The sequence below is a fragment of the Orcinus orca genome, chromosome 1 (genome assembly GCF_937001465.1).
Source record: "Orcinus orca chromosome 1, mOrcOrc1.1, whole genome shotgun sequence".
Lineage (NCBI taxonomy): Eukaryota > Metazoa > Chordata > Mammalia > Artiodactyla > Delphinidae > Orcinus > Orcinus orca.
The window spans coordinates 196042993-196067272 of record NC_064559.1 but is presented as its reverse complement, the minus strand read 5'-3'; the positions used below and the strand labels follow the sequence as shown (position 1 = coordinate 196067272).

Below are 24280 nucleotides of genomic sequence, written 5' to 3'. Positions count from 1 at the left end.
ACTATACGGAATGCTACACATTAAGTTACTGTTGGTTTACATAGTAATTGTATAGTGCACAAGCTGGCATTAACGGGTTATAAATAAGAAAGGGCAGGGGAAAGTTTGTTCATACACATTTGTGAACATAAAAGAAACAAGGCACTTAATGGCAACAGTGCTGTCCCAGAATATCTTACAGACCAGCTCCAGCAGGTAACCTTTGGTACAGCTCCTTAACTTCTTCATGCTTTGCTTTTCCTTTATCCACACTTTGCTTACGCATCTCGGCCATTTCAATACACCACTCCTCAAATTTGGAATTATCCCGATCTACCAGCTCTTGAAGAAAGGCTATTCAGAACAGAAAGACACAAAAACCTTTATCCTGTTTTTCAAAGACAAAGAACCATGCTGATTTGTAAATTACAACAAATACTGGCTAAGATTTTGGTGGCAAAATCCTACTATGGTCTCCCTACAACCTGCAGGCAGAAGTAAAACTGAAGACAGACCCTGGAATAATACCAGGGGGTTTCCCTACCCGATTCTGCATGACATCATCAGCCAACTGGAAGCATCAAATGGGTCAGAAACACCATTCAAAACACATGGTGCCACAGACAGAGCACAGCACAGTATTAGGTAAAATGACAACTGACGACTGCCTTCAGCCAAGCAGCAGCTCTTCCTTTCTTATATTAAATCTAGAAAATTTATAACTGGCTAAAACCCAGAACTGCTTTACAAAACTGAACAAAACAGAACCAAATTGCTCTTTAAATTCATCTTTATAATCCACAGGAATTTTTTTTAATTGCTTTTGCTTTTCTTTAGGGGCAGTCAGTGGAACAGTTCTGTTAAAGCCTCCTTTATCATAAAAACTCACCACTTTAAAGCAAATCTGTGATTATATACACTTTCACCATTTACCATATGCAACCAACCTACCATAATAGATAAAAGCAATCCATTCTCGTCATTGACCTTTGAGCATGGTATTCTACAATACTTGCCTTATGTAATCCTGGAAAATTGCTCACCTGGTACCTGAATAGTCGTGTTGGGTTTTTCTTGAGCTTGTAGTCTATAAACCAACATGTACGCATTTCGAGAGCAGTGAGTTCCTTTGCCACACTTGGGTTTACGTGTCTGGGATTTAGAAGGTTCTGCTGAGGTGAGAGAAATCAAAAGATGACTAAATTAGAATGCCTAGAGTTTATTCATTCTTTTGCAGGGGAGGGGGAGGGGGAGGGTCATAGAAAATAATTCCTAAAATACGAACTCAAAATACATTAAAAGGCAATACAAATTTAGCAGGCTGGACAAATTTTTTAATGTTTAAACAAGTTACTAACCCGCATTGCCTGCCATATTCCATTTTTAAAAGCTGAAAAGAAAGTATTCTTTTTCACAATGACAAACCTGAACCAGGAAAAAAAAAAAAAAACCACAAACTATTATGAGTTTATTTTACTGTTGATCTTAAATTACAAAAATAAATCCAGACTTAATTGTGCAAAGAAATAAAATGGAATGTTCCTGAAAAAAATGAAATAAAATGCTAAGATTAGCCACTAATCTCTATAAATTCAGAAGCAAGTGGAAAACATTCGTGTTTTACATGGCACATACATCACATGAAGGGGATCTTCAAATTGAGTCTGATTACCCCAGGATAACCTTCCAATGGGTAGGAGGTCATGCATAGTTCTGAGGAAATCAATTACCAGATCCTCAATTGACAATGTATTTTTCTAAAATTGTTCAGGTTTCACTGATGGTTTCCACCTCTCCTTTCAGTCATCTGCCTCCCCACCTTACAAAAGAAAGATATAACCTCTTACCTGTGACAAAAAAAATCTTATCTCACCAAAAGATATGTTTACAGTAAAATTTTGCAGTTCAATTTTTAAAAATTTTAACACACTTACATTGGTTTGATCAATTATATAGTTTTATTTAAAAAAAAAAAAAAGAACACTCAATCCAGAAGTACTTTCTAACTATTTAGAGCTTTATAGCTACAGAAAACTTAGTATATTCCATTAGAATGAAATTCTATAGGGTCAGTGTAATGGAAACACTAGTATAGGAGAAAAAGGAAACATAAAAAAAAAAAAATCCTGTCATAAAAAAAGATCAGTTCATTTAACTCTGAAAAGGATGACATGGATGTATGGAATCTATATGTTATGTAATTTCATTTGGATACAACAGTAATGCTGCAGTTTAAGTTTCAATATTTATAATTTGTCAGAAGTTACATTATTTGAAGCTATTTAAATTTACAATGAAAAATGCTGGATTTTAAAATGTGCAATGAAATACAAAAGTTGTTCAATATTCTTATAGGGACTACAGGAGCAAGTATGTTTGAAGACCACAGTCATAGGGAATTAAAACTCTCAGGAGCATGTATACAAAGAAAAGACATTGGTCATTCCTAACTAAAAAGTTAAGATTTAAGATGTTCATTGGGCTTCCCTGGGGGGGCAGTGGTTGAGAATCTGCCTGCCAATGCAGGGGACACGGGTTCGAGCCCTGGTCTCGGAAGATCCCACATGCTGCGGAGCAACTAGCCCCGTGAGCCACAATTACTGAGCCTGCGCGTCTGGAGCCTGTGCTCCGCAACAAGAGAGGCCGCGATAGTGAGAGGCCCGCACACCGCGATGAGGAGTGGCCCCCACTTGCCGCAGTTAGAGAAAGCCCACGCACAGAAACGAAGACCCAACACAGCAAAAATAAATAAATAAATTTTTAAAAAAATTTTTAAAAAAGGGAAAACTCAAAAAAAAATGTTCATTAATTTGTATAAGACGGAATATAAAATGATTCATAGACGTTCACAAGAGAATATAGTAATGACTGACTAATGGAATTTAATGAATAAGTATTTTCTATTTTTGATAAAATAGATAAAAGGAGCAATGTAAGCTGCATATAATGAGAGGTATTAAAACATTGGAATGGGGGCTTCCCTGGTGGCGCAGTGGTTGAGAGTCCACCTGCCGATGCAGGGGACACGGGTTCGTGCTCCGGTCCGGGAAGATCCCACATGCCGCAGAGCAGCTGGGCCCGTGAGCCATGGCTGCTGAGCCTGCGCGTCCGGAGCCTGTGCTCCGCAACGGGAGAGGCCACAACAGTGAGAGGCCCGCGTACCGCAAAAAGAAAAAAATGGTATACATAAAAAAATAGAAAATACTTCTTCCAATTACAAGAATAGAGCCACCACATGGACATCTGCAGCAAGATTCCCCAGGCCTTCCTGAAAGCCAACCTTAACTGCCATGCTACTCCACCTTGGGAAAGAGGTACTGATCCTTTAAGAAAGAAGGGTGGCAGGAGACACACACCTACTCCCAATCCTTTTCTCTTTTTGCATCCCATTGTCCAAGCCTCACCCCAAAATGACAAATACGGTAAGAAAGTGATGAGAACCTCAGCCAAGATGGCTCCTATTGGAAGAACAGCCCACTCCATTCGACAATAAATGGGTACGGAGCCCACAAAAACCGAGGTGATGAGAGCTACACACTAGAATAATACTATTTCAGGAGGTATCGTTTACAGCAGACCTCATTACTACAAAACAGCAAGCAGCTTATTCCCCAGAGGCACTGCTCCACACTCTAGGGATAGAGTAAGATACTTAACAGAGAGGGGTAGACATTGCTCAGGGAACAAAGTTCCCCTGCTATACTTATTTCCCCAAAATAAATTTCCTAACCCAGAGAAAAGGACTACAAATCCTACTATATTACATCTACTACTCATAATTTTTAGCTTAATACTCACCATCCTCTTCCCTAGCTGCCCACAATTAACCTGTTAATTGAAAATTAAATTTGTGCCTTCAAACTGTACTGAAAACATGACATTATGGAAACCATCTCTGGAGCAAAATCATTTTTTTAAAAAATTCAAGCATTTCTATAACAGATGTTCAGAGATTTCATGTGTTTAAGAAATGCAAATAGCCTTGATTGTCCATAACAATCTTGGGCCATAATAATTTATCACAAACATTTCTGGTAAAAAAAAAAATTATATTTTAAAAGGGCACTCACAACTTAAAGGTTTTACCTAGATCTTCCTCAATCCCTAGTTGTAATTTCTTCCCCTCCATCTTTTCTATGTCTTCGTCATTAAACTTATACCATTCACCAGACTGTGGATCTTTCACATGGGCAATGTAGTGACCGGAATAAGCACTCACTCCTCTGTGTATGAGGACTGCACTGAGTTCATACACATAGGACCCACCTAGGGAAGGAGAAAGGGAAAAATGAAAGAAATTTTGGATAACATTATTTCTTCTTATATCCTGAGCCTGAATTGTAATGATTACAATTCTTTATGCATCTGACAGAGTTCAAAATATGTCACCTAAGATTTAAAGAATTTAGTCTCATAAAATAAAGTAGCAGGCATTGTTTTAAGCAGCTCACTGTATCAACTCTCCATTCCCTCTGCAAAATATACAGGTGGAAAGCTATGGCATTCTGGGCACTCAGGGTTACGAAGCTATTCTGAAGTATACCTTCCCTTCTGCATTAACAGGCTGAGCCATATGCTTACCAAGAATCAGTTGTTCATATTTTCCAACTTATTACAAAAATTAACTACACACAAACTAATAAGATTTGAGTGCAAAACTAAAAAGCTAGTGTTTCTAGAAAAAAGGAAAATATTTTTTAAAAATTGGAGATAAGTCATTAAGGAAAATTGCTTTCAAAATAGGTGTAGACAAGGGAATTCACTGGTGGTCCAGTGGTTAGGACTCGGTGCTTTCAATGCCGATGACGTGGGTTTGATTCCTCGTCAGGGAACTAAGACCCCACAAGCCTCGTGGCACGGCCAAAAGAGGGGGGAAAAAAATCGGTGTAGACAAGACAAATAGAAAATACAGAGAAAGAAACAATAAAAATCTAGACTGGGTTCTGCACTCAGATTTCTTTATGAGTATTTTAACTTATTAACTATTCCACTTTAAATAAACAAAACCGGGGCTTCCCTGGTGGCGCAGTGGTTGGGAGTCCACCTGCCAATGCAGGGGACACGGGTTCGATGCCTGCTGCGGGAAGACCGCACATCCTGCGGAGCAATGAAGCCTGTGCGCCACAACTACTGAGCCTGCGCTCTAGAGCCCGCGAGCCACAACTACTGAGCCCGTGTGCCACAACTACTGAAACCCGCGTGCCTAGAGCCCGTGCTTCTCAACAAGAGAAGCCACTGCAATGAGAGGCCTGCGCAACTCAACGAGGAGTAGCCCCTGCCTGCAGCAACTAGAGAAAGCCCGCACGCAGCAACGGGGACCCAACACAGCCAAAAATAAATAATAAATAAAATAGATAAATTAAAATAAATAAACAAAACCTACATATCACAGCCTATCTACTATGCACATGGTTTATGCAAGAAGAGAAGGCTTTATCCATACATCAAAATATCAGCAAATGAACGAACATTTACGTTTTAAGACAAAATATTTTTAAGTTTGAAAAATATCTTTTAAACATTCTAAACTTAAACTAATTATAGGGAGGAAAATGTACTTAAAGCAATCACTGCTACTACATTTTATTAATAAAAATTAGAAAAATTCATCAGCAATCCTACAACACAGACATAACCACTATTAATATTGAAACTTATAGATTTTTTTTCCAACAAATATATCATTAACATCTTTCCACATCATTAAATATTCTTCTGAAAATTATTTATAGTGACTATATACAAGTACCACATTATATGGAACCACTCCCTCACTGCTGGACATTTAAACTGGTAGCATTTTATGGCCATTAAATAATTACCTTTGTCATAAAAATCTTTGCACACATATCTTTGTTTCATCACTGTAATTTCCTTAAAACTGCAAGAAGTCAGTCATAAAGGTATAGCCAGTCACTCATTCAACAAATAATAAACATCCTAGACACTGTTTTAGGCATGGAGAATACAGCAGTTGACTGAAATGACAAAGTCCTGCATTCCTTTAGCTCAGTGGGGGAACATGGTAATGCAGATTAATACCTGAAGCAAAGCCCATCTAACCCCCCCCAGCTGAAAATAAATTTAAAATACTAAGATAAAAATACTTTAAAATCTTTTAAGATGCAATGATCATCTGGCAACAAATGAAGAATTCTCAGAAGCCAAATACTATGTGAAGGCAGGAAGCTAGGGAGGTTAAGGAAAATGAAACCAATTTCCTCCTGAGAGTATTAGGTGAAACTTTATCAACTTCAACTGTTTTTTTCACATTTAAGAGGTTTGTGGGACCAAAGCTAAGATCCTTAAAAGGTGAGGAGTCTAGAAGAGGACTCACATTGTGAAACTAGGGTTCTTCAGTTTAAGAAATAAGGAGAAATGAACCTACCCTGCAGAGGAAATAGTAGGAAAAAATTATCTGCCTTATACTTTGACTCTTGGGGTGAGGAAAAAAACAAATATCTGTTGCAAGTTTTTAAGAATCAAGCCCTCATGAATATTTCAACCAAGAATTCATACTACCTAGGAAGACAGAAAAACCTCAAGCCAAGAGTGTAGTTTGATGTGGTCCTAGAATGAGTGACAGTTCTAAAGAATATGAATTCAGTCCAACATACACATAAACACACACAAACACAACAAACACAAAGGACACAAGTCACTATAACTGAGAGGCAGGAAACAACAACAGATGAAGTTTTTCATCTCAGTTACTGGAAAAAGTAAAAATAAGTAGAACGTTATGTTTAAAGAAATAAATGATAGAATAAAAACTAAAAGTAAGGAATGAGATTATAAAAAATGAAAGTAAGATGTGATACAGAACCAAATCAAGCTTCTAGAAATGAAAATTACAATAACTGAAAGTCAAAACTCTACACAAGTTTTAACAGCGCAAATAGGTTTGCCTAAATAGAGAATCATTAAAGTAGAAGGTAGACCTGAAAAAACTTATGTAGAATGCAGGACAAAGCAAGAGTTAGGACACATGGATGGCAAAGTTAAAATCTTAATACATGACTAATGTAATTCCAGAAGGAGAGATGAATGAATGGAAAAGAGAAAAAAATTTAAGACATAATGGTTGAGAAATTTATCCTTTAGGGAGGATAAATACACTAAAATTCAACCCAAACAGGTCACAGTGGCACTGCAAAACACCAAAACAAAAACAAACAAAAAAAGATCTTCAAAATCAGACAAAATAAAACAGGTCACCTATAAAGAAACAAGAATTAAACCACAACCAACTTTATAACAGCAACAAAGGAAGCCCTAAGACAACAGAATCTCTAATTGTACTGAGTGAAAATAACTGTTAATCCTTAGAGTAAATTTCACAACAAGAAATAAATATACTTCCAGACAGTATGCTGAAAATAACTTGATACCAACAGACCCTTACTAAAGGCATTTTTACAAACTTAATTCAAGTGTTCCAGATGGAAGGTCTAGAATATTAAAAGGAATGATAAACAAAGGAGGTAGGTAAACTAACACCAATAATTCTACAGATAATAAGGCATCCTATGAGGGCTAGTGTGTGTGTGTGTGTGTGTGTGTGTGTGTGTTTGGCAGCTGAGGGCTAGTGTGTGTGTGTGTGTTTGGCAGCTGAGGGCTAGTGTGTGTGTGTGTGTGTTTGGCAGCTGAGGGCTTGTGTGTGTGTGTGTTTGGCAGCTGAGGGCTAGTGTGTGTGTGTGTGTGTGTGTGTGTTTGGCAGCTGAGGGCTTGTGTGTGTGTGTGTTTGGCAGCTGAGGGCTAGTGTGTGTGTGTGTGTGTGTGTGTGTGTGTGTGTGTGTGTGTGTGTGTGTGTGTGTGTGTGTGTGTGTTTGGCAGCTGTGGCCACACCAAGCAGCTTGCAGGAGCTTCCTTCCCCAACTAGGGATCGAACACAGGCCCCTGGCATAGGATTCCCCTTATCAGTTTTTTTTTTTTAAGGTAGAACTAAAACACATATGAAAACAATAAACAACTTAGGAGAATATCGATTTCCTAGTGGTTTGAGGTCCTTGTACTGTTTTTAGAGGGTAAAGTTGTTAACTCTAAGAGTTAGGTATGTTATAATTTCCAGGTTAATCACTGAAAGAACAAAACAGTAATAGCAAACAGCCCAGCCCAGGTTGTATCCACCAGGTGGGCACTTCCACACTCCACGTTTCAGGGCTTACCTAGACTCACCTACCCACTCTTCTTTCTACTACACTGCACTCTCCCAATCACTTCATGGAAAAGATGAACGAGAAACCACCTCTCCACTCCCAACCTCAGGTAAGAAACAACCTCTCCACTCCCCAACCTCAGGGAACCTAAAGAAAACTCCTTAACCCTGAGCAGAACAACAGGAAGAGAATGGGGGGAAATGTCATGGTGTTAAATTGGCCGGGTTCTTATAGCGTGAGTGAGCAAGGGAACCTCAAGCAGCGAACTTGATCTGTGATGATACCTAACTAGTAGGGACCCCAGGTGCCTGGCAGAAAGAAACCTGAGGTCTCTCTGAAGGAGGTGGCTTCATCCCAGCCCTAAGTGAATCCCCGTAAAAAATTTTCCAGGGACTTCCCTGGTGGTCCAGTGGTTAAGACTCTGCACTTCCACTGCAGGGGGCGCAGGTTCGATCCCTGGTGAGGGAACAAGATCCCACATGCCATGCAGTGCGGCAAAAATAAAAAATAAAATAAAAATTTTCCAGAGATAACCAGGTACGGAAGACATGGCAACATTAAAATAACCAAATCAGACAGCAAAAATAAATCTGAATAATATTCCACCAATATCAGTCATGGATTATAAAACTGGGCTCTCTATGTTTAGAGAAATGAGAAACTTGAAAATATATGCAAGTGACAGGGAACTATAAAAAGTGATGTAAATTTGAATTAGAGGAATTAGGAGTGTAAATAGATGAACTGATCCAGTTAAAAGATCAAAACTGTCAGATTGGATTTTCCCATATAAATTTGAAATTCTCCAAAATAAAAAGGTTAAGAAGACAGACAGACATACCTGTGGTGTTTTTCTCCAGGGATCAATGGCCCAGATGAAGGAGCAGAGGAGGCAGATTAAGATTTAATGATGGGTTAGATTTCACCTGGCTATATCCCAGGAGGCAAAAGGGTAAACTAAACTATAATGTTTAGGGGTACAAGCTTACATGGTAAAATGCTAAAGCAAAAAGACAAAAAAGTGATTTCCATATAAGTCAGATTACTGGCTATATTTCAGGAGGAAGGAGATTGCAACTGGCTATATTTCAGGAGGAAGGAGATTGCACACAGGAATCTTTGGAGTATTGGGAATGTTTTTTCTTGACCTGGGTGGTACTCGTGAAGATATTCACTTTGTGATAATTCTCTGAGCCATACATTTTTGTATTTTAACTTCGATGAATGTGTTACATTTTATAATTTTAAGAAGAGGAGGAAAAATAGGATGGAATAAGATGTATGAAATTTAAACTATGGAAGAAAAAGGCAGCTATGACCCTCAGAAGGACTGAGGCCGAGTGAAAGACAAAATCACTGAAGGAGAGTAGTTGTTAATGAGGTCAGCTGAAGACTGTCTACAACAGTGGTACTTAGTAGTATTCCCTAGATTATTAATGACGACAATAAACCACAGAAGGATTAGCAGTAACTGTGACTCTACCACCAATAGACATCACGGCTTTCATTATCACATTATCATTGTTGCAGATAACCTGATTTTATACTTATCAATTTACTGTACTCATCAACTTAAGAATTACAGTGGTTTTGACCACTGGAACCTGTTCTTTGGTTTGCACTTATATTACTGTATTACAAATTTGTGTCAGTATTTTGATAACTACATTTAAATGTAATTGGTTTCTGGGACTTCCCTGGCAGTCCAGTGGTTAAGACTTCGCCTTCCAATGCAGGGGGTGCGGGTGCGGGTTCAATCCTTGGTGGAGAGCTAAGACCCCACGTGCCTCGTGGCCAAGGAACCAAAACATAAAACAGAAGCAATATTGTAACAAATTCAATAAAGACTTCAAAAATGATCCACATCAACAAAAATCTTTAAATGTAATTGGTTTCTTCTAAAAGTCTATGAATCTTATTCAGACTCTTAAAATGGTCTACAGGGATATTAAAATCCCCAAGAAATATGGCAGGAGTTAGAGGGTAAGCTGCTAAATGTTCAAGGTATGAGAATCCCTCTGTCTACATATCTCCGTATATCTGCAGGTTCACTATTTAAAGAAGCAAATGAATTCTCCTTTAAAAAATAGATCATCTTTTAGATCTATCTTTTCCACTTTGTGTGGGTATGTGTGTGTAGACATACATGAATAAGAATTTAGTAAAATATAAATACTGGTTATCTGGGTGATAGAATTACAAGTGGCTCTTATTTATAACTCTTCTTTATGCTTTCTGAATTTTCCTAATTATCTAGAATGAACCCTGTGCAATTATAACAAGTTAATTTGTTTCTAGTATTCTACCTATATGAGGTAATACATTTGTATAACAAACATTACAAAAGAGTGTGAACAGGTCTATAACTACAAACTACTGGATTAATTTTACCAGTCATAGCTAACAATTCTAAAATAAGAATTTTTATTTCTCTAATTTAAAATTACTTAGTAGGGCTTCCCTGGTGGCGCAGTGGTTGAGAGTCTGACTGCCGATGCAGGGGACACGGGTTCGTGCCCCGGTCCGGGAAGATCCCACATGCCGCGGAGCGGCTGGGCCTGTGAGCCATGGCCGCCGAGCCTGCGCTCCACAATGGGAGAGGCCACAACAGTGAGAGGCCCGCGTACCACAAAAAAAAAAAAAAAAAAAAAATTACTTAGTAATCCAACATACTAAAATTATATATACAGCTTTTTTGACCTATTATGGTCAAAGGTTTTCTTTACAATACAAATTGGACAAATATATAATAAATTGAATAATAAGAACTATTCAAAATCATACACTGGAGTCAAGGAAAAGAATAATTTGGGAATTCCCTGGCTGTCCAGGGTTAGGACTGGATGCTTTCACTGAAGTGGCCTGGGGTTCAATCCCTGGTCAGGGAACTAAGATCCTGCAAGCCACACAGTGCACCCCAAAAAAAAAAAAAAGGAAAGGAATACTTTTACATCTCCTAAGTTTCTGAACCCAAGAAATCACTAAGCCATGAGGCTTCTCTAATTTCAAATAATTACCTAAACAAAGGAGGCAGGAAGCAAACTACTATGTAAAGTGAACTACTGCTAAAGTTTATTCATTCAGCCTAATATAATAGTAACAAAGTCCAGCAGCAACTTCTACAGTAGTTTCCTTCTTCCACAGGTGTAAATTTTAAACTCCAGTACTGATTAGAGAGCACCATACATTTTAAGGCTTAAATATTTACCACATCACCTCCCCCAACCTCCCCAATCATTTCTGTTGAAGGTTTTACTTTATGGCTTGCTTCTACTTATAAGCTGCCACCAGAACTTTTCTACGGAGACAGAGTTTATGATATAATTTCTGTATTAAAAATTTCACAAACATTAAGGTCAATCTTAAAAGAGAAGTAAAATGGTCCAGTACGGGCAGGAGAAACAAAGGGCAAGATGTTTCTTTTCTCTAACAAGAATCATCCTGTTTGGTAAGATGAAAACTACCAAAACAAAAAGAAGAGTAAGTTATTAGAGACTCTGTCGTAACATCCTACAACTTATCAGTGGTCATATATATAATTATAGCATAAATATTGGAACTAGGCCATCTAATGTTTTTGATAAAATGGTTTTTAAAAACGTGAATGGAGGCAGCTTGGAGACCCTCAATTTTACGAGGAATTACAGATATGGTATTGAGGCTAAGGTAACAAGCCTTGAGTACAGGAACAGCTAAGTATTTTTCATTTTTTATTCTTTTATACCATTAATTATATACTGGGTTGACCAAAAAGTTTGTTCGGGTTTTTCCGTGAACGAACATTTTGGTCAACCCCAATATACGTCCATGAACCATCTAATCTTTGTTATGTACTCACTCATAGAAAATGAAAGTAACATATCGGCTCACCTAAAATGCCTTTGTTCTCAAAGATTAGCAAATAAAATTTAGTAGTAAAATGCTACTCTGTACTGAACACAAATAGATCACAGGTTCGTCTCTGAGCATTATAATTATCACTGCTTGGTAAAAATATTACCTTTGTGTTCCACATACGGCTCCATATCCAAAATTTCTGAGAAGCCAATGTAGGTGTTCAGCTTTTTCTTATGTCCCGTTTGCCTAACCAAGAAAAAGCTAATTATATTTACATTTAAAACAACCATAAAACAATGTATAAGGGCTACTGGTTATTTTAATAAACTGGATAGCAGCTAGGTAGATTTCATTTAGCAATCTTGCTCAAAACATAATACTGTCTTAGAATTGGGCAATAAATAATCAACACCCTAAAAGGTATGAATTTAAAGTGCTAATTCCAAACAGTACATTTCTAGAAGTTTTAGTTTTATTACAAAGGAAACCATACATGTTCCTGCTTTACAGAAGAAATGCACATGTGAAAAAAAATTGCCTGATCTATCTCCATGGGAATGGGGGACGTACTGTAGTGAGTAGAAAATTTACTCAAGTCCTTATACAGTAAAACAGAATGTCAAGGAAATTCAGTTCCTACCTAAACGTCTGCTTTTCCTTGGCAGTTTTTAATAATTTTTCAGAATAAAAAATAAGGATTCTCTATTCTTCCAGTTCTTAATTATGACAGGCTGTAACTTTCATCCCCAAATCTTGACTTTCAAATTATAAGCATTTTACTATCTTATCTATGATAAAATCTGTACATACTAGTCCACAGTGAGCAACAAACACTACGACATGCACATATTTACCTGTCAAAGACAAAACGCATTAGCTGTAAATTCAGAGTACAAGGAAGACTAAGGAGTCGGATCTTCCTTGTTGCATTCTGTTTGCTTTGACAGTTTTCACAAAAGTATCGATTGTCTCCTTCTAATTTTTCTTCCTGATCAGGAATAAGACACATTAAAAAAAAAAAAAAAAGAAAAGATTTTTTTAAGTGATCAACCCTATGATGCAAATTATAATTTCATTTTAGTTAACAGCTTCTATTTCTATTCAAGCTCTTTAAGATCAAGTTATTATAAATAATGAAGGACACATAAGATTGTATTAGCTTAGCAGTGACATTATTAATTTGTATACAATGATTTAAAACTAATGTTTCTCTTTCCAAAACGTATGATTTTAAAAATACTTGGCTTTAGATCTTTTCTCCTGATAATCCCAATTCTGGGAATTGTAAGGAAGTAGGTTTAGAAAAGAAATCATAAGGGGCTTCCCTTGTGGTACAGTGGTTAAGAATCTGCCTGCCAATGCAGTGGACTCGGGTTCGAACCCTGGTCTGGGAAGATCTCACATGCCGTGGAGCAACTAAGCCCGCGAGCCACAACTACTGAAGCCTGTGCACCTAGAGCCCGTGCTCTGCAACAAGAGAAGCCACTGCGATAAGAAGCCCATGCCCGCACACTGCAACGAGGAGTAGCCCCCGCTCACCGCAACTAGAGAAAGCCCACGCGCAGCAACGAAGACCCAACGCAGCCAAAAATAAATAAATTAATTAATTAAAAGAAATCATAGGTACTTTGATGCAGCAAGATTAATTTTAAAACAGTGAAAATGGGCGGAAACTACATATGGGCAATGAATATGAAATTATATATACAAATTTCAAACACACACACAGTTAAAGTTACTGAACCACATTCATGACACAAAACTAAGAGTGCAGAAAAACGCAATGTTAGAGCTAATGGTGGTTTCTTTTTAAATTTTTCCTTTTTTTTATTTATGCTGACTTTCTGCACAGTGTAAAGGGTTTTTTTATTATGTGTAACATAGGCAAAATTATTTAAGTCAATAAATTTTTAAGAAATTTCACATGTTCTGATTCTTTCCACTGCCAATCACCTTAGTGATTATTTTAGTGATAATCTCCAAAGTCATAATCTTCAAGATAAGATAGCCCTTTCAAAAAGAAGTTTTGCTCAATCCACAGCTGTCATGTCAGTCAGTCCACAACTCTTTTAGTTGGGCTTCTTTGATCTCCAATGGAATACGGACACACTTCAAAATTCCCCACCTATAACCTTTGGGATCCAGTTTCCTCAAGCAATTTACTGAAGGACCATGTTTAGGGTCAGGAGATGGATATGCCTGGTTCTGAATTTGACACCCTCTAAAATTGTGTTAAGTTCAAATCATATTCATTCCTAAGCTATCATACCCTACAACAGTACAGATCGTTGGGATATGCCAATATCTAAGATTAAAAAAAGTTTGTTAGGTTTTTCACAGTTTACTTGGCAGCTCTGTCTTTTTTTTTTTTTTTTTTTGCAGTACGCGGGCCTCTCACTGTTGCGGCCTCTCCCGTTGCGGAGCACAGGCTCCAGGCGCACAGGCTCAGCGGCCATGGTTCACGGGCCCAGCCGCTCCGCAGCACATGGGATCCTCCCGGTCCAGGGCACGAACCCGCATCCCCTGCATCAGCAGGCAGACTCTCAACCACTGCGCCACCAGGGAAGCCCTGGCAGCTCTGTCTTATAGTTAGTTCTTTCCCACAGATATAACAGGTAGTTCTATGAGTAAAGGAAACCACATAGTTACTCTATGAGGCGTTTCCAATGCTGTAGGTTTACAGAAAAAGCTCCATCGGGATAGACCTCAACTTCGTTTATGTTTCTATAAGAGCTTTTTGGTACAGATTACACTACAAGACAATAAATACAGTAATACAATACTAGTACCACCACTTTATTCATCTGATCCGAGAAGCCACACTCGCCTATTTACTCAACTCACATCCCCCTCAGCATCTCTGACTAGCTGCTCCCCTATCTCTCTGATCTCTTAATGTATGAATGTCCCAGGGTTCCGTCCTTGGTCTTCGTCTCTCTCATGCCCTTGGTGATTTGATCAAGCCCTGACTTCTTCCCTGAACTATACCTATCAAATCTAACATGCCCCACTGCAAATTCCTAACTCCTCTGCCAAACCTGCTCTTCCCACACTCCTTCACATCTTAGTTATGCCAACTTGATTCTTCCAAACACTGCTTATCACCTCTCCAGCTAACCCTTGGTCCAAGCCACCATCAACTCCTTCTGTCTGCCCCCTTGCCCCACCATCAGCCTATTCTCAAGACAGCAACCAGAGTTATCCTGTTGAAACAGATTACATCACTCCTATGCATACAGCCCTACATGGTATCTCATCTCACTCAGAGTCAGATTTCCAACAAAGGTCTACCAGGCCCTGTCTGATATGGTCCTTAGTTACCTCCACAATGTCATCTTCTATCATCCTCCCTATGTTTCAACCACACTGACCTCCCTGCTATTCCTCAAACCCCAGGCACATTCTTGTCTCATGCTCTACACTTGCTATTTCATCTGCCCCAGACACTCTTCTCCCCAATTCTTGGATGACTCACTACTCCACTTTCAATCACACTCCACATTCTCCATGCCCCTTCCCTGCTTTAGTTTTCTCCATAGCCCTTATTACAGTTGACACACTAGATGTTTTACTTCCATTTATTTTATTGTCCGTCACTGGTCCCCATACCATTATCACTATAAGCTTCTTAAAGGCAAAAATGTCTGTTTTGTTCCATATGGTTATTCCCAACAGCTGAAACACTGCCTGAACATGTAAGCACTCAATATTTAGCTGAATGAACCCAATAAATGAGAACTTCAAGCATTCTAATGGTTGTGCTAAAGGAGGAGGAAAAGTACAAAATTATTTTAAGAAAGGAAGCTATATAACAAGCTCACCTATCAATACCATGCTATGTGTCTGTTCCTACATGATAACAAAGGCTGCCTCTTAGCAACTTTTCCACTCCGAACAAAGGGGAACCATTTCCCTGTCTCTGCATAAATCTAAATATACAAAGAGGGACTTCCCTGGCTGTCCAGTGGTTAAGGATCCGTGCTCCCAATGCATGGTGCACGGGTTCAATCCCTGGTTGGGGAACTAAGATCCCGCATGCCGCCTGGTGTGGCCAAAATAAACACACACACACACACACACACACACACACACAGAGATATGGAGTGGAGAGGCTGAAGAATGGCCGTATTTGATGTAAAAAACTATTTGCATTCAACACTGTCTAGTTCTCATTAAATGAAAAAGTAAATTAACCTTATGGTAACATCACTTATATTTTCTTACTCTGTTACACCCCAATCACACGAGTTTTTGCACATACATAACTCTACATATAAAATAAACTGAAACAGTCAAAAATTATTATTATTTTTTTGCGGTACACAGGCCTCTCACTGTTGTGACCTCTCCCGTTGCGGACCACAGGCTCCGGACGCGCAGGCCCAGCGGCCATGGCTCACGGGCCCAGCTGCTCCGTGGCATGTGGGATCTTCCCGGACCAGGGCATGAACCCATGTGCCCTGCATCGGCAGGCGGACTCTCAACCACTGCACCACCAGGGAAGCCCCAAAAATTATTTTAAATGCAGCCTACTTTAATATTTTATAATTTACAAAGTCTCTTCAACATCATTACATAAACAGAGACACTCGTATGTAGAAAAAGTTGAAATGATGAATTTATTCATAAAATCAAAGACATTCAGAATAGTGTTAATGAGCAGAAACAACATATATGCCAAAATCTGGATACCTTCAAAAATTCTGAGATACAATCTGTTAACTGTTTGTGGCCTTGGATATTTAACTCCAGTTCATAAAACTTTGATAAAAGCTTAGATTCTCTGCCACACTGATTGCACCTATAATAAAGCAGAGTGATAAAATTAAGATCAGAGTGGGAAAAGCAATAACGTTCTACTGTACTACATCCTGGAAATACACAAAGAAGCATTTATTACCTTAATTCTGTCATTGAAGTTATCTACACTATGTATATTCAAAAAAATAAAAACAAAATGATTGATGAGGCCATGCACTTTATGCTTAGGAAAAAGTTTAAGAGTTGTTTTACTTTTAGTACTCCAGCAGGCTCCAATCTCATGCTTTCAGCCCAGACCACAGCCATGAAATAAACAGCAAGAGCTCAACCACAGTTCCCAACACCTGGATGCGTTCAACTGCAATTATCTAGTCAGTTGTTTACATGTTCCCATGGAAACGTATTACTATAAATACTTCAGGTCCCATGATAGGCCACTAAATCCATAACCTGGAACTGAACTAGAAGACACAGAAGCAACCGTCTTAGAATAAAATGCATGATGAAAAAGTGGAAACACACTTACACAGTTACATAAGCATATTCCCCACAGAACTGCTGTTGCACAATGTTCCTCACATCGGGATTCTTTTGTTTAGACAAAGTATCTTCCAAAAGAGACATAAAGAGCTTTGAAAATTCTTGGGCATCCTACAATACAGGTTTGGGTTAATAAAAAGAAAAAAGAAAATCATACCTTGCTTTTCAATTTCTGTTACAAATAGTAATAAGGAAAATAATCCAGAAACTATCTGTACTTTGAACTTAGCATTTTGGAACAACGACTAGAGCTATGCTGGATCAGTTTGTGCCCACATATGGATTTTCAGAAATGAGATCAAGGAAAATGTATAATATACTGAACAGTAAATAAAATAGAAATTAATTTTTAAAAATTTCTTCATTTCTTTCTATAAAGATTGTAAGGAATGCTTTTTATATTTAAAAAAATAAAAGGTTCTTACCTGCTGCTGCCCTGTGTCCAAGCCCAAAGCTTTAACAAATCCCGATGGATCAATGTATCGCCTATTACTGTTTTGCAACAAGGCAAATAAGTACTGGAGATGCTCACAAATTGTTTGAGGCTCATAATCTATTAAAGAAATGTTTGTTCTTTTAAAAACTGCTACTTTTTAAAAATATGTACTCCTCTTCACAAGAGAACATAATTATAATTAAACACCCTTATATCCAAACTATAATAATGTTTTATTATAGTTTTAAAACTTTAAAAGAAATCAGTAATCACATCTTTTGGAAGTCATGAGGCAGCCATGACTGTCTATATGCATCCCCTAAAGGCAAGAGGCTATACATATGTTACAACAACAATAGCAATCATGACTATGGCTTCTAGAGTGTCAAATCACACCGAAACATCCATTCCAGTAATAAAAACCATACACTATATTTACTATTTGCATTAAATGGCCAAATACTTTAATATAATCTCATTAATGTGAATTTGCCACAAACAGAGCAAATGACAGCAATCTCAAGCACACTGATTCAAACTTGAATGAACAATATAACAATTTACTGTTAAAAATCTTAAAATTTAGTTTCAAGTTCTAGTGAGTTCGGAGAAGGTATGAAAATAGGAAGCATGAATCTCAAGAGCCCTAAAAGATTTGTGTATTCTCTTCTGTGCCAGTTATCGATTAATTGCCTCTCAGCTCCAAATCCACCCTTCTTTGCTTGCTCTGTGCTAACAGAGATGAGCTCTGCAAAGATTCCTCCTTTGCCTGCTAGTGTAACGTTGAGTCTTGTCAGTAGAGGGCGCTCCAGGGTTCCACTCCGTGTCTCACCAGGCTCTGTGGGCTCCCTCAGCCAGCAGTGGCCAGCAGCTTCTCCTGGCACCTCCTCTGGTAGCTTCAGTGGGATGCCTCTTGTGAGGCATTTCCTCCTGAATGACCACCCTGTGAATGACCTCCTGGACACTCTCTGCAAGAGATTCCAAGGCCCAGTACCTCCCTGAGGACAGTTTCCAGCTAGGAAACCCACTGAGGCATCTCAGCACCTTCTTGGCCATCCAGTGAGCTCAGGCAGGCAGTGCTTTCTCCAGTGAGGTCTGGATCTCAGGCCTGGTCAGTGGGGGTGTGGGACTCCTCCTTTTGTATTCTTTTTCAGCCCTTGGGGTAGTGGCTGCTCCCCTATCTGCTATATCTGTGTTTTTTCAAGTCCTCTTCAATTCTTACTAACCAATTCCCCTATTACTCTAATTTCCTATTAATAATTTTTTGTCAGTTCAAATCACTGTGTAGTTTGTCTCCTGACTGGTCTGAATGGTTTACCTCTTAACTACCAATTGTGACTCACCAATTGTGAAAAGGAAGTCAATAGTTCATTTGTAAAATAAAGATAAAAATCTTACTTCCTGGGGTGCAGGGGCTTTACAGGATGTTAAAAGCCCTTCAAGTAGGTTTGTATCTACTCCAACTTTCTTATTTTACAGATTAGATACTACATGAGATCTTAAATAACTTATCCTCTGCTGGTTTTCCTACCTGTAAAATAAAGAACTAGTGGAGCTGGGACTAGAACTCAAGTCTCATCATTTCCAACACACACCCTTCTCATTACACTGCACTGTGTCTGCTAATAGCACCAGAAATGCACACTCTTATCCGAGAACAAGGTTAAGGGCTTTGGTGAAATAGTAAAATCTAAGTGTTTAGAAATTAATAAAACAAAACAAAAAAAAACACATCTCTTGAAGATACATATTAAAACCACAATACCCAAAGGTGGCCATGGTACATCATTTTACAAAATAGACATTTAGTTTCCACTTGTTATTTAGCTATCTTCTCATTGGTAAATTTATACTTCAGCAAAAACAATGCTAAAACTTAAAAATGATCCATTTTCCATTACTCATCCTTTACATACACTAATTCTTTAAATATCAATACCTTCTATACTATTAATCTAGATTTAAATATTCAGAACTATAGGAATAAAGCTTTGGGGAAACAAACTTAAGAATTTTTAAGCACTGTTTTGAACTGTTAACAAGGACCAAAAGTATTACAATTGTCTAAAGAGCAGCAAGAAGGAAGATGTGGGACTGAGGAACCCTATCTTTTCTCTCTCAGAGCCAAAGACTTGATGAGCTGTGTGCCCAAGTCAGATCACATAAAAGACAGCACAGGATTTACAAATGAGAACAAGAGTCAAAGGTTCCCAACCTGGAGCTCCTAGACCTGTGTAATCTTATACTCACTTCCCTCTATCCCCCAGCTTTGAGAAGAAAAACCTGGTCATTCCATGGAAGTTCCATCTCAAAGAGAATAATCTCTAAATAGAAATATCAATTAGGAATAATAATCCACATATTATGCATAAAAAAACTAAATAATTCCACTAGAACAGTTTGAAACTGATTTCTAAATTTGCAATGAGTGTAGTCGCATATTAGTAGCTTGCTTTGCCAAGGTTGGTTAATTTAATCTTAATTTTAGAGGGTATTTTGTAAATCAGCCTTTTTGGGAATCAAGACAAAAGGCTGTGGGTACACTGAAGTATTTATTAAGTCTCTCAAACTAGGCAAAAGAGTAACACTGTCTGCTTTACTGATTTCTCTCAATCATTAGAATTTAATGGACTGCAATCACAGTGTATTACAGAGGGAAACTGTAGTTGAAGTTTCCTCTATATGGTTGGTTCAAAGTGGTCTAGCTAGCAAAAAGCTCAGCAGTAAGCCCTCCCCATACCCATCCCCACTCACCTTTCTCTTCTTGGATACCATCTCCCATCATGTAGTCACTACAGGTGCTTGGACATAAGTAGAGCGCCTGCCGAAGCTCCAGGTTAAGAAACCACACTTGAAGAAATGTGTTGACATAACAAGTAGCTCCAAGGTTAGTGAGCCCCACAAATGAGTTCTACAAAGACACAAAATTTACAATTATAAAACCAGTTTCCCCTTAAATAAAAAAATTATGAGAAGTTTTTTTTTTTTTTTTTTTTTTTGCATTACGCGGGCCTCTCACTGCTGTGGCCTCTCCCATCGCGGAGCACAGGCTCTGGACGCGCAGGCTCAGCGGCCATGGCCCACGGGCCCAGCCGCTCCGTGGCACACTGGATCCTCCCGGGCCTGGGCATGAACCTGCGTTCCCCGCATTGGCAGGCGGACTCCCAACCACTGCGCCACCAGGGAAGCCTGAGAAGTATTTTTTTTAATTTGATTAAAAATGTGTTAAACTGCCTCAACCACTAAACCCTGTGAGCCTCTCTCAGGAAAGGTTAGGGCATAATTATCATGAAAGCCCCATTTGGGTTGACTATGGGAGTGGGGAAAGACTTAGGACAGCATCTCTAGCCTTCTCCAGCCACTTAAATCTAAGCTTAAGAGAACAGTTGGCTCTAGGAAACATCAATTTTAAACATATGTACACAGGTTTTTCATTTGCTATATTCCTAAGAGCCCAGCATTCAGCAGAATGACAAAGTGAAACTTCCAGAAAAGTTCCTTTTTATCCTATAGATCTGGGAGATGGGGGGATGGAAGGAGTTAGTTGCAATTTTTTCCAAAGATAAGGCTGAGAATTCCTGAACTTACAAAGAATCGTTCTTTTTAAGAGAGAAAATACCTATACAGGTGACTATTTTGTAAAGGCCAGGCTTTATCGTTAGAAAGTATTAATGTGTATTACCGTTAAAAAAAGAAAAGGTAAAACTTCTGTTGTATGTATAATATGTAACAATACAAGCCCAAGAAAGCAAAGTAATATCATTGAGAGCTTGTGCCCTGGATTTACCACCTCCTTTAAAGAGACTTAAAAAGAGCTCAACATAAAACATGCTACATTAAAGCACACGTAGAATCAGCACTGAACTAAAACTATTATTTAAAGGCTTACTGGATTACATAGCTACCTGTTTTAAAGCATACCATTAAGAACTGTTCCAATTCAAGTGGTTTAGAGTCTTAAGTTCCACTACTGATCTTAAAGCTGCTTAGGTTACCTGAAATCAGTAATGGTTTCTGATCACAGGCACAAAATAAAACACACAAGAATGCCATATAGAAATCGCTTAAAAAATGATGGCTTACCTTTTTTCTCCTCTCACAGTTGGGGTCATCAATGTTATGAAAACTATTTTCATCTATTTCTCCTAACCAAATGTGCTCACCAATCCCAACCAAGCAATTCGGATTTCCTTTGCAGTTTCGTCTATGAAAAAATATTGTATGATTAAAAAATACCATAGTTCCATGGTAAAGAAATATGCAAATTAAAACTATAATGATACCATTTTTAAAATTCTATTTCTCATCTATTAGATTAGCAAAACTGAGAAAGCATAATATCACACCCAGTTTGTGAGGCTGTGGGGAAACAGAACTCATCTACTGCTGATGAGAATGCCAACTGGTAGGACTCTGACAGAAGGGAATTTTGCAATTGCTAACAAATCTACATACACACCTACTTTTTGACCTATCCATTTCACTTCTAAGAATTCATCCTGAAGATGGACCTCCAACAGTGCAAAAACACATACACTAGGTTATTCATTACAGCACTGTTTGTGACTGCAAAATACTGGAAACAACCCAAATGACCAAACATCGGGAATATGGTACATCCACACAATGGAGTACCACACAACTGTGACAGGAAAAACACATGACGATCTCTGTGAACTGATGTAATTTCTAAGATATATTAATGAGCAAAAAGCAAAGTACAAGGGAGTTATTTATAGCATGCCATTTTTTATGTTAAGAAAGATGGGGAAATAAAATACACATGTATCTGCTCATGTGAGCAAAAAGGAAAACACGAATGTATATATGCGTGTGTATAACTGAATCACTTTGCTGTACAGTAATTAATACAACATTGTAAATCAACAATACTTCAATGAAAAAATAACAGTATTAAAAAAAAGAAAAACACCAAAAGGATAAATCAGAGACTAGTGAAACTGGTTACCTGTAGAACATGAGTAGGATTAAGATTTTTTTAAAAAAAGAAGCGTTGGACATTTTCCTGAATATACCGTTCCATACACTTTTGAATTTGGGGGCCATGTGAATGTTACACACAAATCAGTAAGGATGGAGGGAACCCTAAATTCAACACAAACAATAACATATTTCAATTGAGTTACATACACTGAAAGGAAGAGGGTGGGGCACTGACCCAAGTAACTTGAACTTGGTCATTAGCAAGTTTATTAGTGTCAGGATAAAGACATAAGGAACAAACAACAAACTTATTTAATAGCTTCCTTTTCAAAGATACATGGGTTAACAATTCTGAAACTTTCTGTACATTCTGCAATTTAACAAATAAGTACATGTATACTGGGGATGAAGGGAATCAAGTTTTGGAGAGGAAAGTTACAAATAAGGGAAGAAGAATAAAACCAACCCTGCAGTATTGATTAGGAATAACAGGTGGTAAGTCAAAATCCACAGGGTCTTAATATATACAGACAGGTAGATTAGTGTTGCCAGATAAAATACAGGACAGAAGTTATTTGAATTTCAGATCAATGACATATTTATATTTTTTAAAGTATTTGTCTATCTGAAATTTAGATTTAATGGGCAGCCTAAACGAGACAGCTTTTTTGTCAGCCGAGGGCCTAAGAGCAGTAACACGAACACACCGAGCAAGCAGATCTTGATTTCTAAATATTCCCCACGCGAAGAACCCAGAGCTCCTGGGAGAGATGGCCAATTTGAAGCCTGGGCAAGATAAACATGGACATACTGCTGTGCCCCCAAAATAAGGATGTACTCAAAGAATGAGGGGGACATGTTAAAAGGAAGAGGTTGGATGGGCCTCCCAGTACCCAAATCTGGAACAATCTGAGCAACAAAATAATGATCGGATTACAATCCGCTCAATAATGTAGGAATCCATTAGTAAGGTGGGTGGATGGATGGATGGATGAGAAATCTCCTCCTTAAAGAAGAAAGCCAACTATCAATGTGGAAGAAAGGACAGAATTAGAAATTCACCATTTGGCTGGCATCCATCAGATTAATAACGAAATCATGCAGGACTGTCAACGGATGCCAGTGTAGGAAGGTTTGAGGAGTAATGGAGTATTTACATAGTCTCAAAGTATCCCAGCACAAGTTGTTTATTAATTACAAAAGGAAATATAGCTTTCAGTGGAGAAACCTGGCAGATACCACCTAACCAAAGGATCAAAGTTTAAGTAGCCAGTAATGGGTCTAATTAACTGTATGCCCCTCCTGGTGTGATGCACTAAGAGCACAACATCACTTCTGTGGTTTTCCTACCAAAGTGAATAACCTAAACCCAATTATAAGCCAACACCAGACAAATCCAAGTTGAGAAGCTTTCTGCAAAGTAAGTGTCCTATACTTTTAAAAAACCTCCATATAGAGATGGGGATATATGTATACATATAGCTGATTCACTTTGTTATAAAGCAGAAACTAACACACCGTTGTAAAGCAATTATACTCCAATAAGGATGTTTAAAAAAAAAAACCTCCATATGATGAAATACAAAGAAAGACTGAGTAATTATCCAGATTAAAGGAGACTTAA

At 38.1% G+C, this 24280-nt stretch overlaps 1 protein-coding gene and 1 non-coding gene across 11 annotated transcripts in view; both read right to left on the bottom strand.

Annotated features, from left to right (window-relative positions):
* Positions 1-24280, bottom strand: part of USP48 (ubiquitin specific peptidase 48) — a 69846-nt gene that overhangs the window by 35060 nt on the left and 10506 nt on the right. For 5 of the 10 annotated variants that reach the window (XM_049709406.1, XM_033433205.2, XM_033433200.2 and 2 more), the window contains 10 exons: positions 21796-21916; positions 20467-20623; positions 17702-17829; positions 17263-17387; positions 16668-16776; positions 12830-12963; positions 12139-12221; positions 4066-4245; positions 1023-1151; positions 184-333 (listed from right to left, as the gene is read on the bottom strand). In XM_049709406.1, coding sequence (XP_049565363.1) covers positions 184-333; positions 1023-1151; positions 4066-4245; positions 12139-12221; positions 12830-12963; positions 16668-16776; positions 17263-17387; positions 17702-17829; positions 20467-20497 — 1069 coding nt within the window. In that variant the 5' untranslated portion in view covers positions 20498-20623; positions 21796-21916. Of the gene's footprint in view, positions 1-183; positions 334-1022; positions 1152-4065; positions 4246-12138; positions 12222-12829; positions 12964-16667; positions 16777-17262; positions 17388-17701; positions 17830-20466; positions 20624-21795; positions 21917-22681; positions 22708-24280 lie in introns of those variants that run through there. The other 5 variants (XM_033433199.2, XM_033433201.2, XM_033433202.1 and 2 more) reach the window with 4 other exon arrangements.
* Positions 14552-14686, bottom strand: LOC117202401 (small nucleolar RNA SNORA18). The gene has a single exon (XR_004484740.1). It is a non-coding gene; the product is annotated as a small nucleolar RNA SNORA18 (small nucleolar RNA).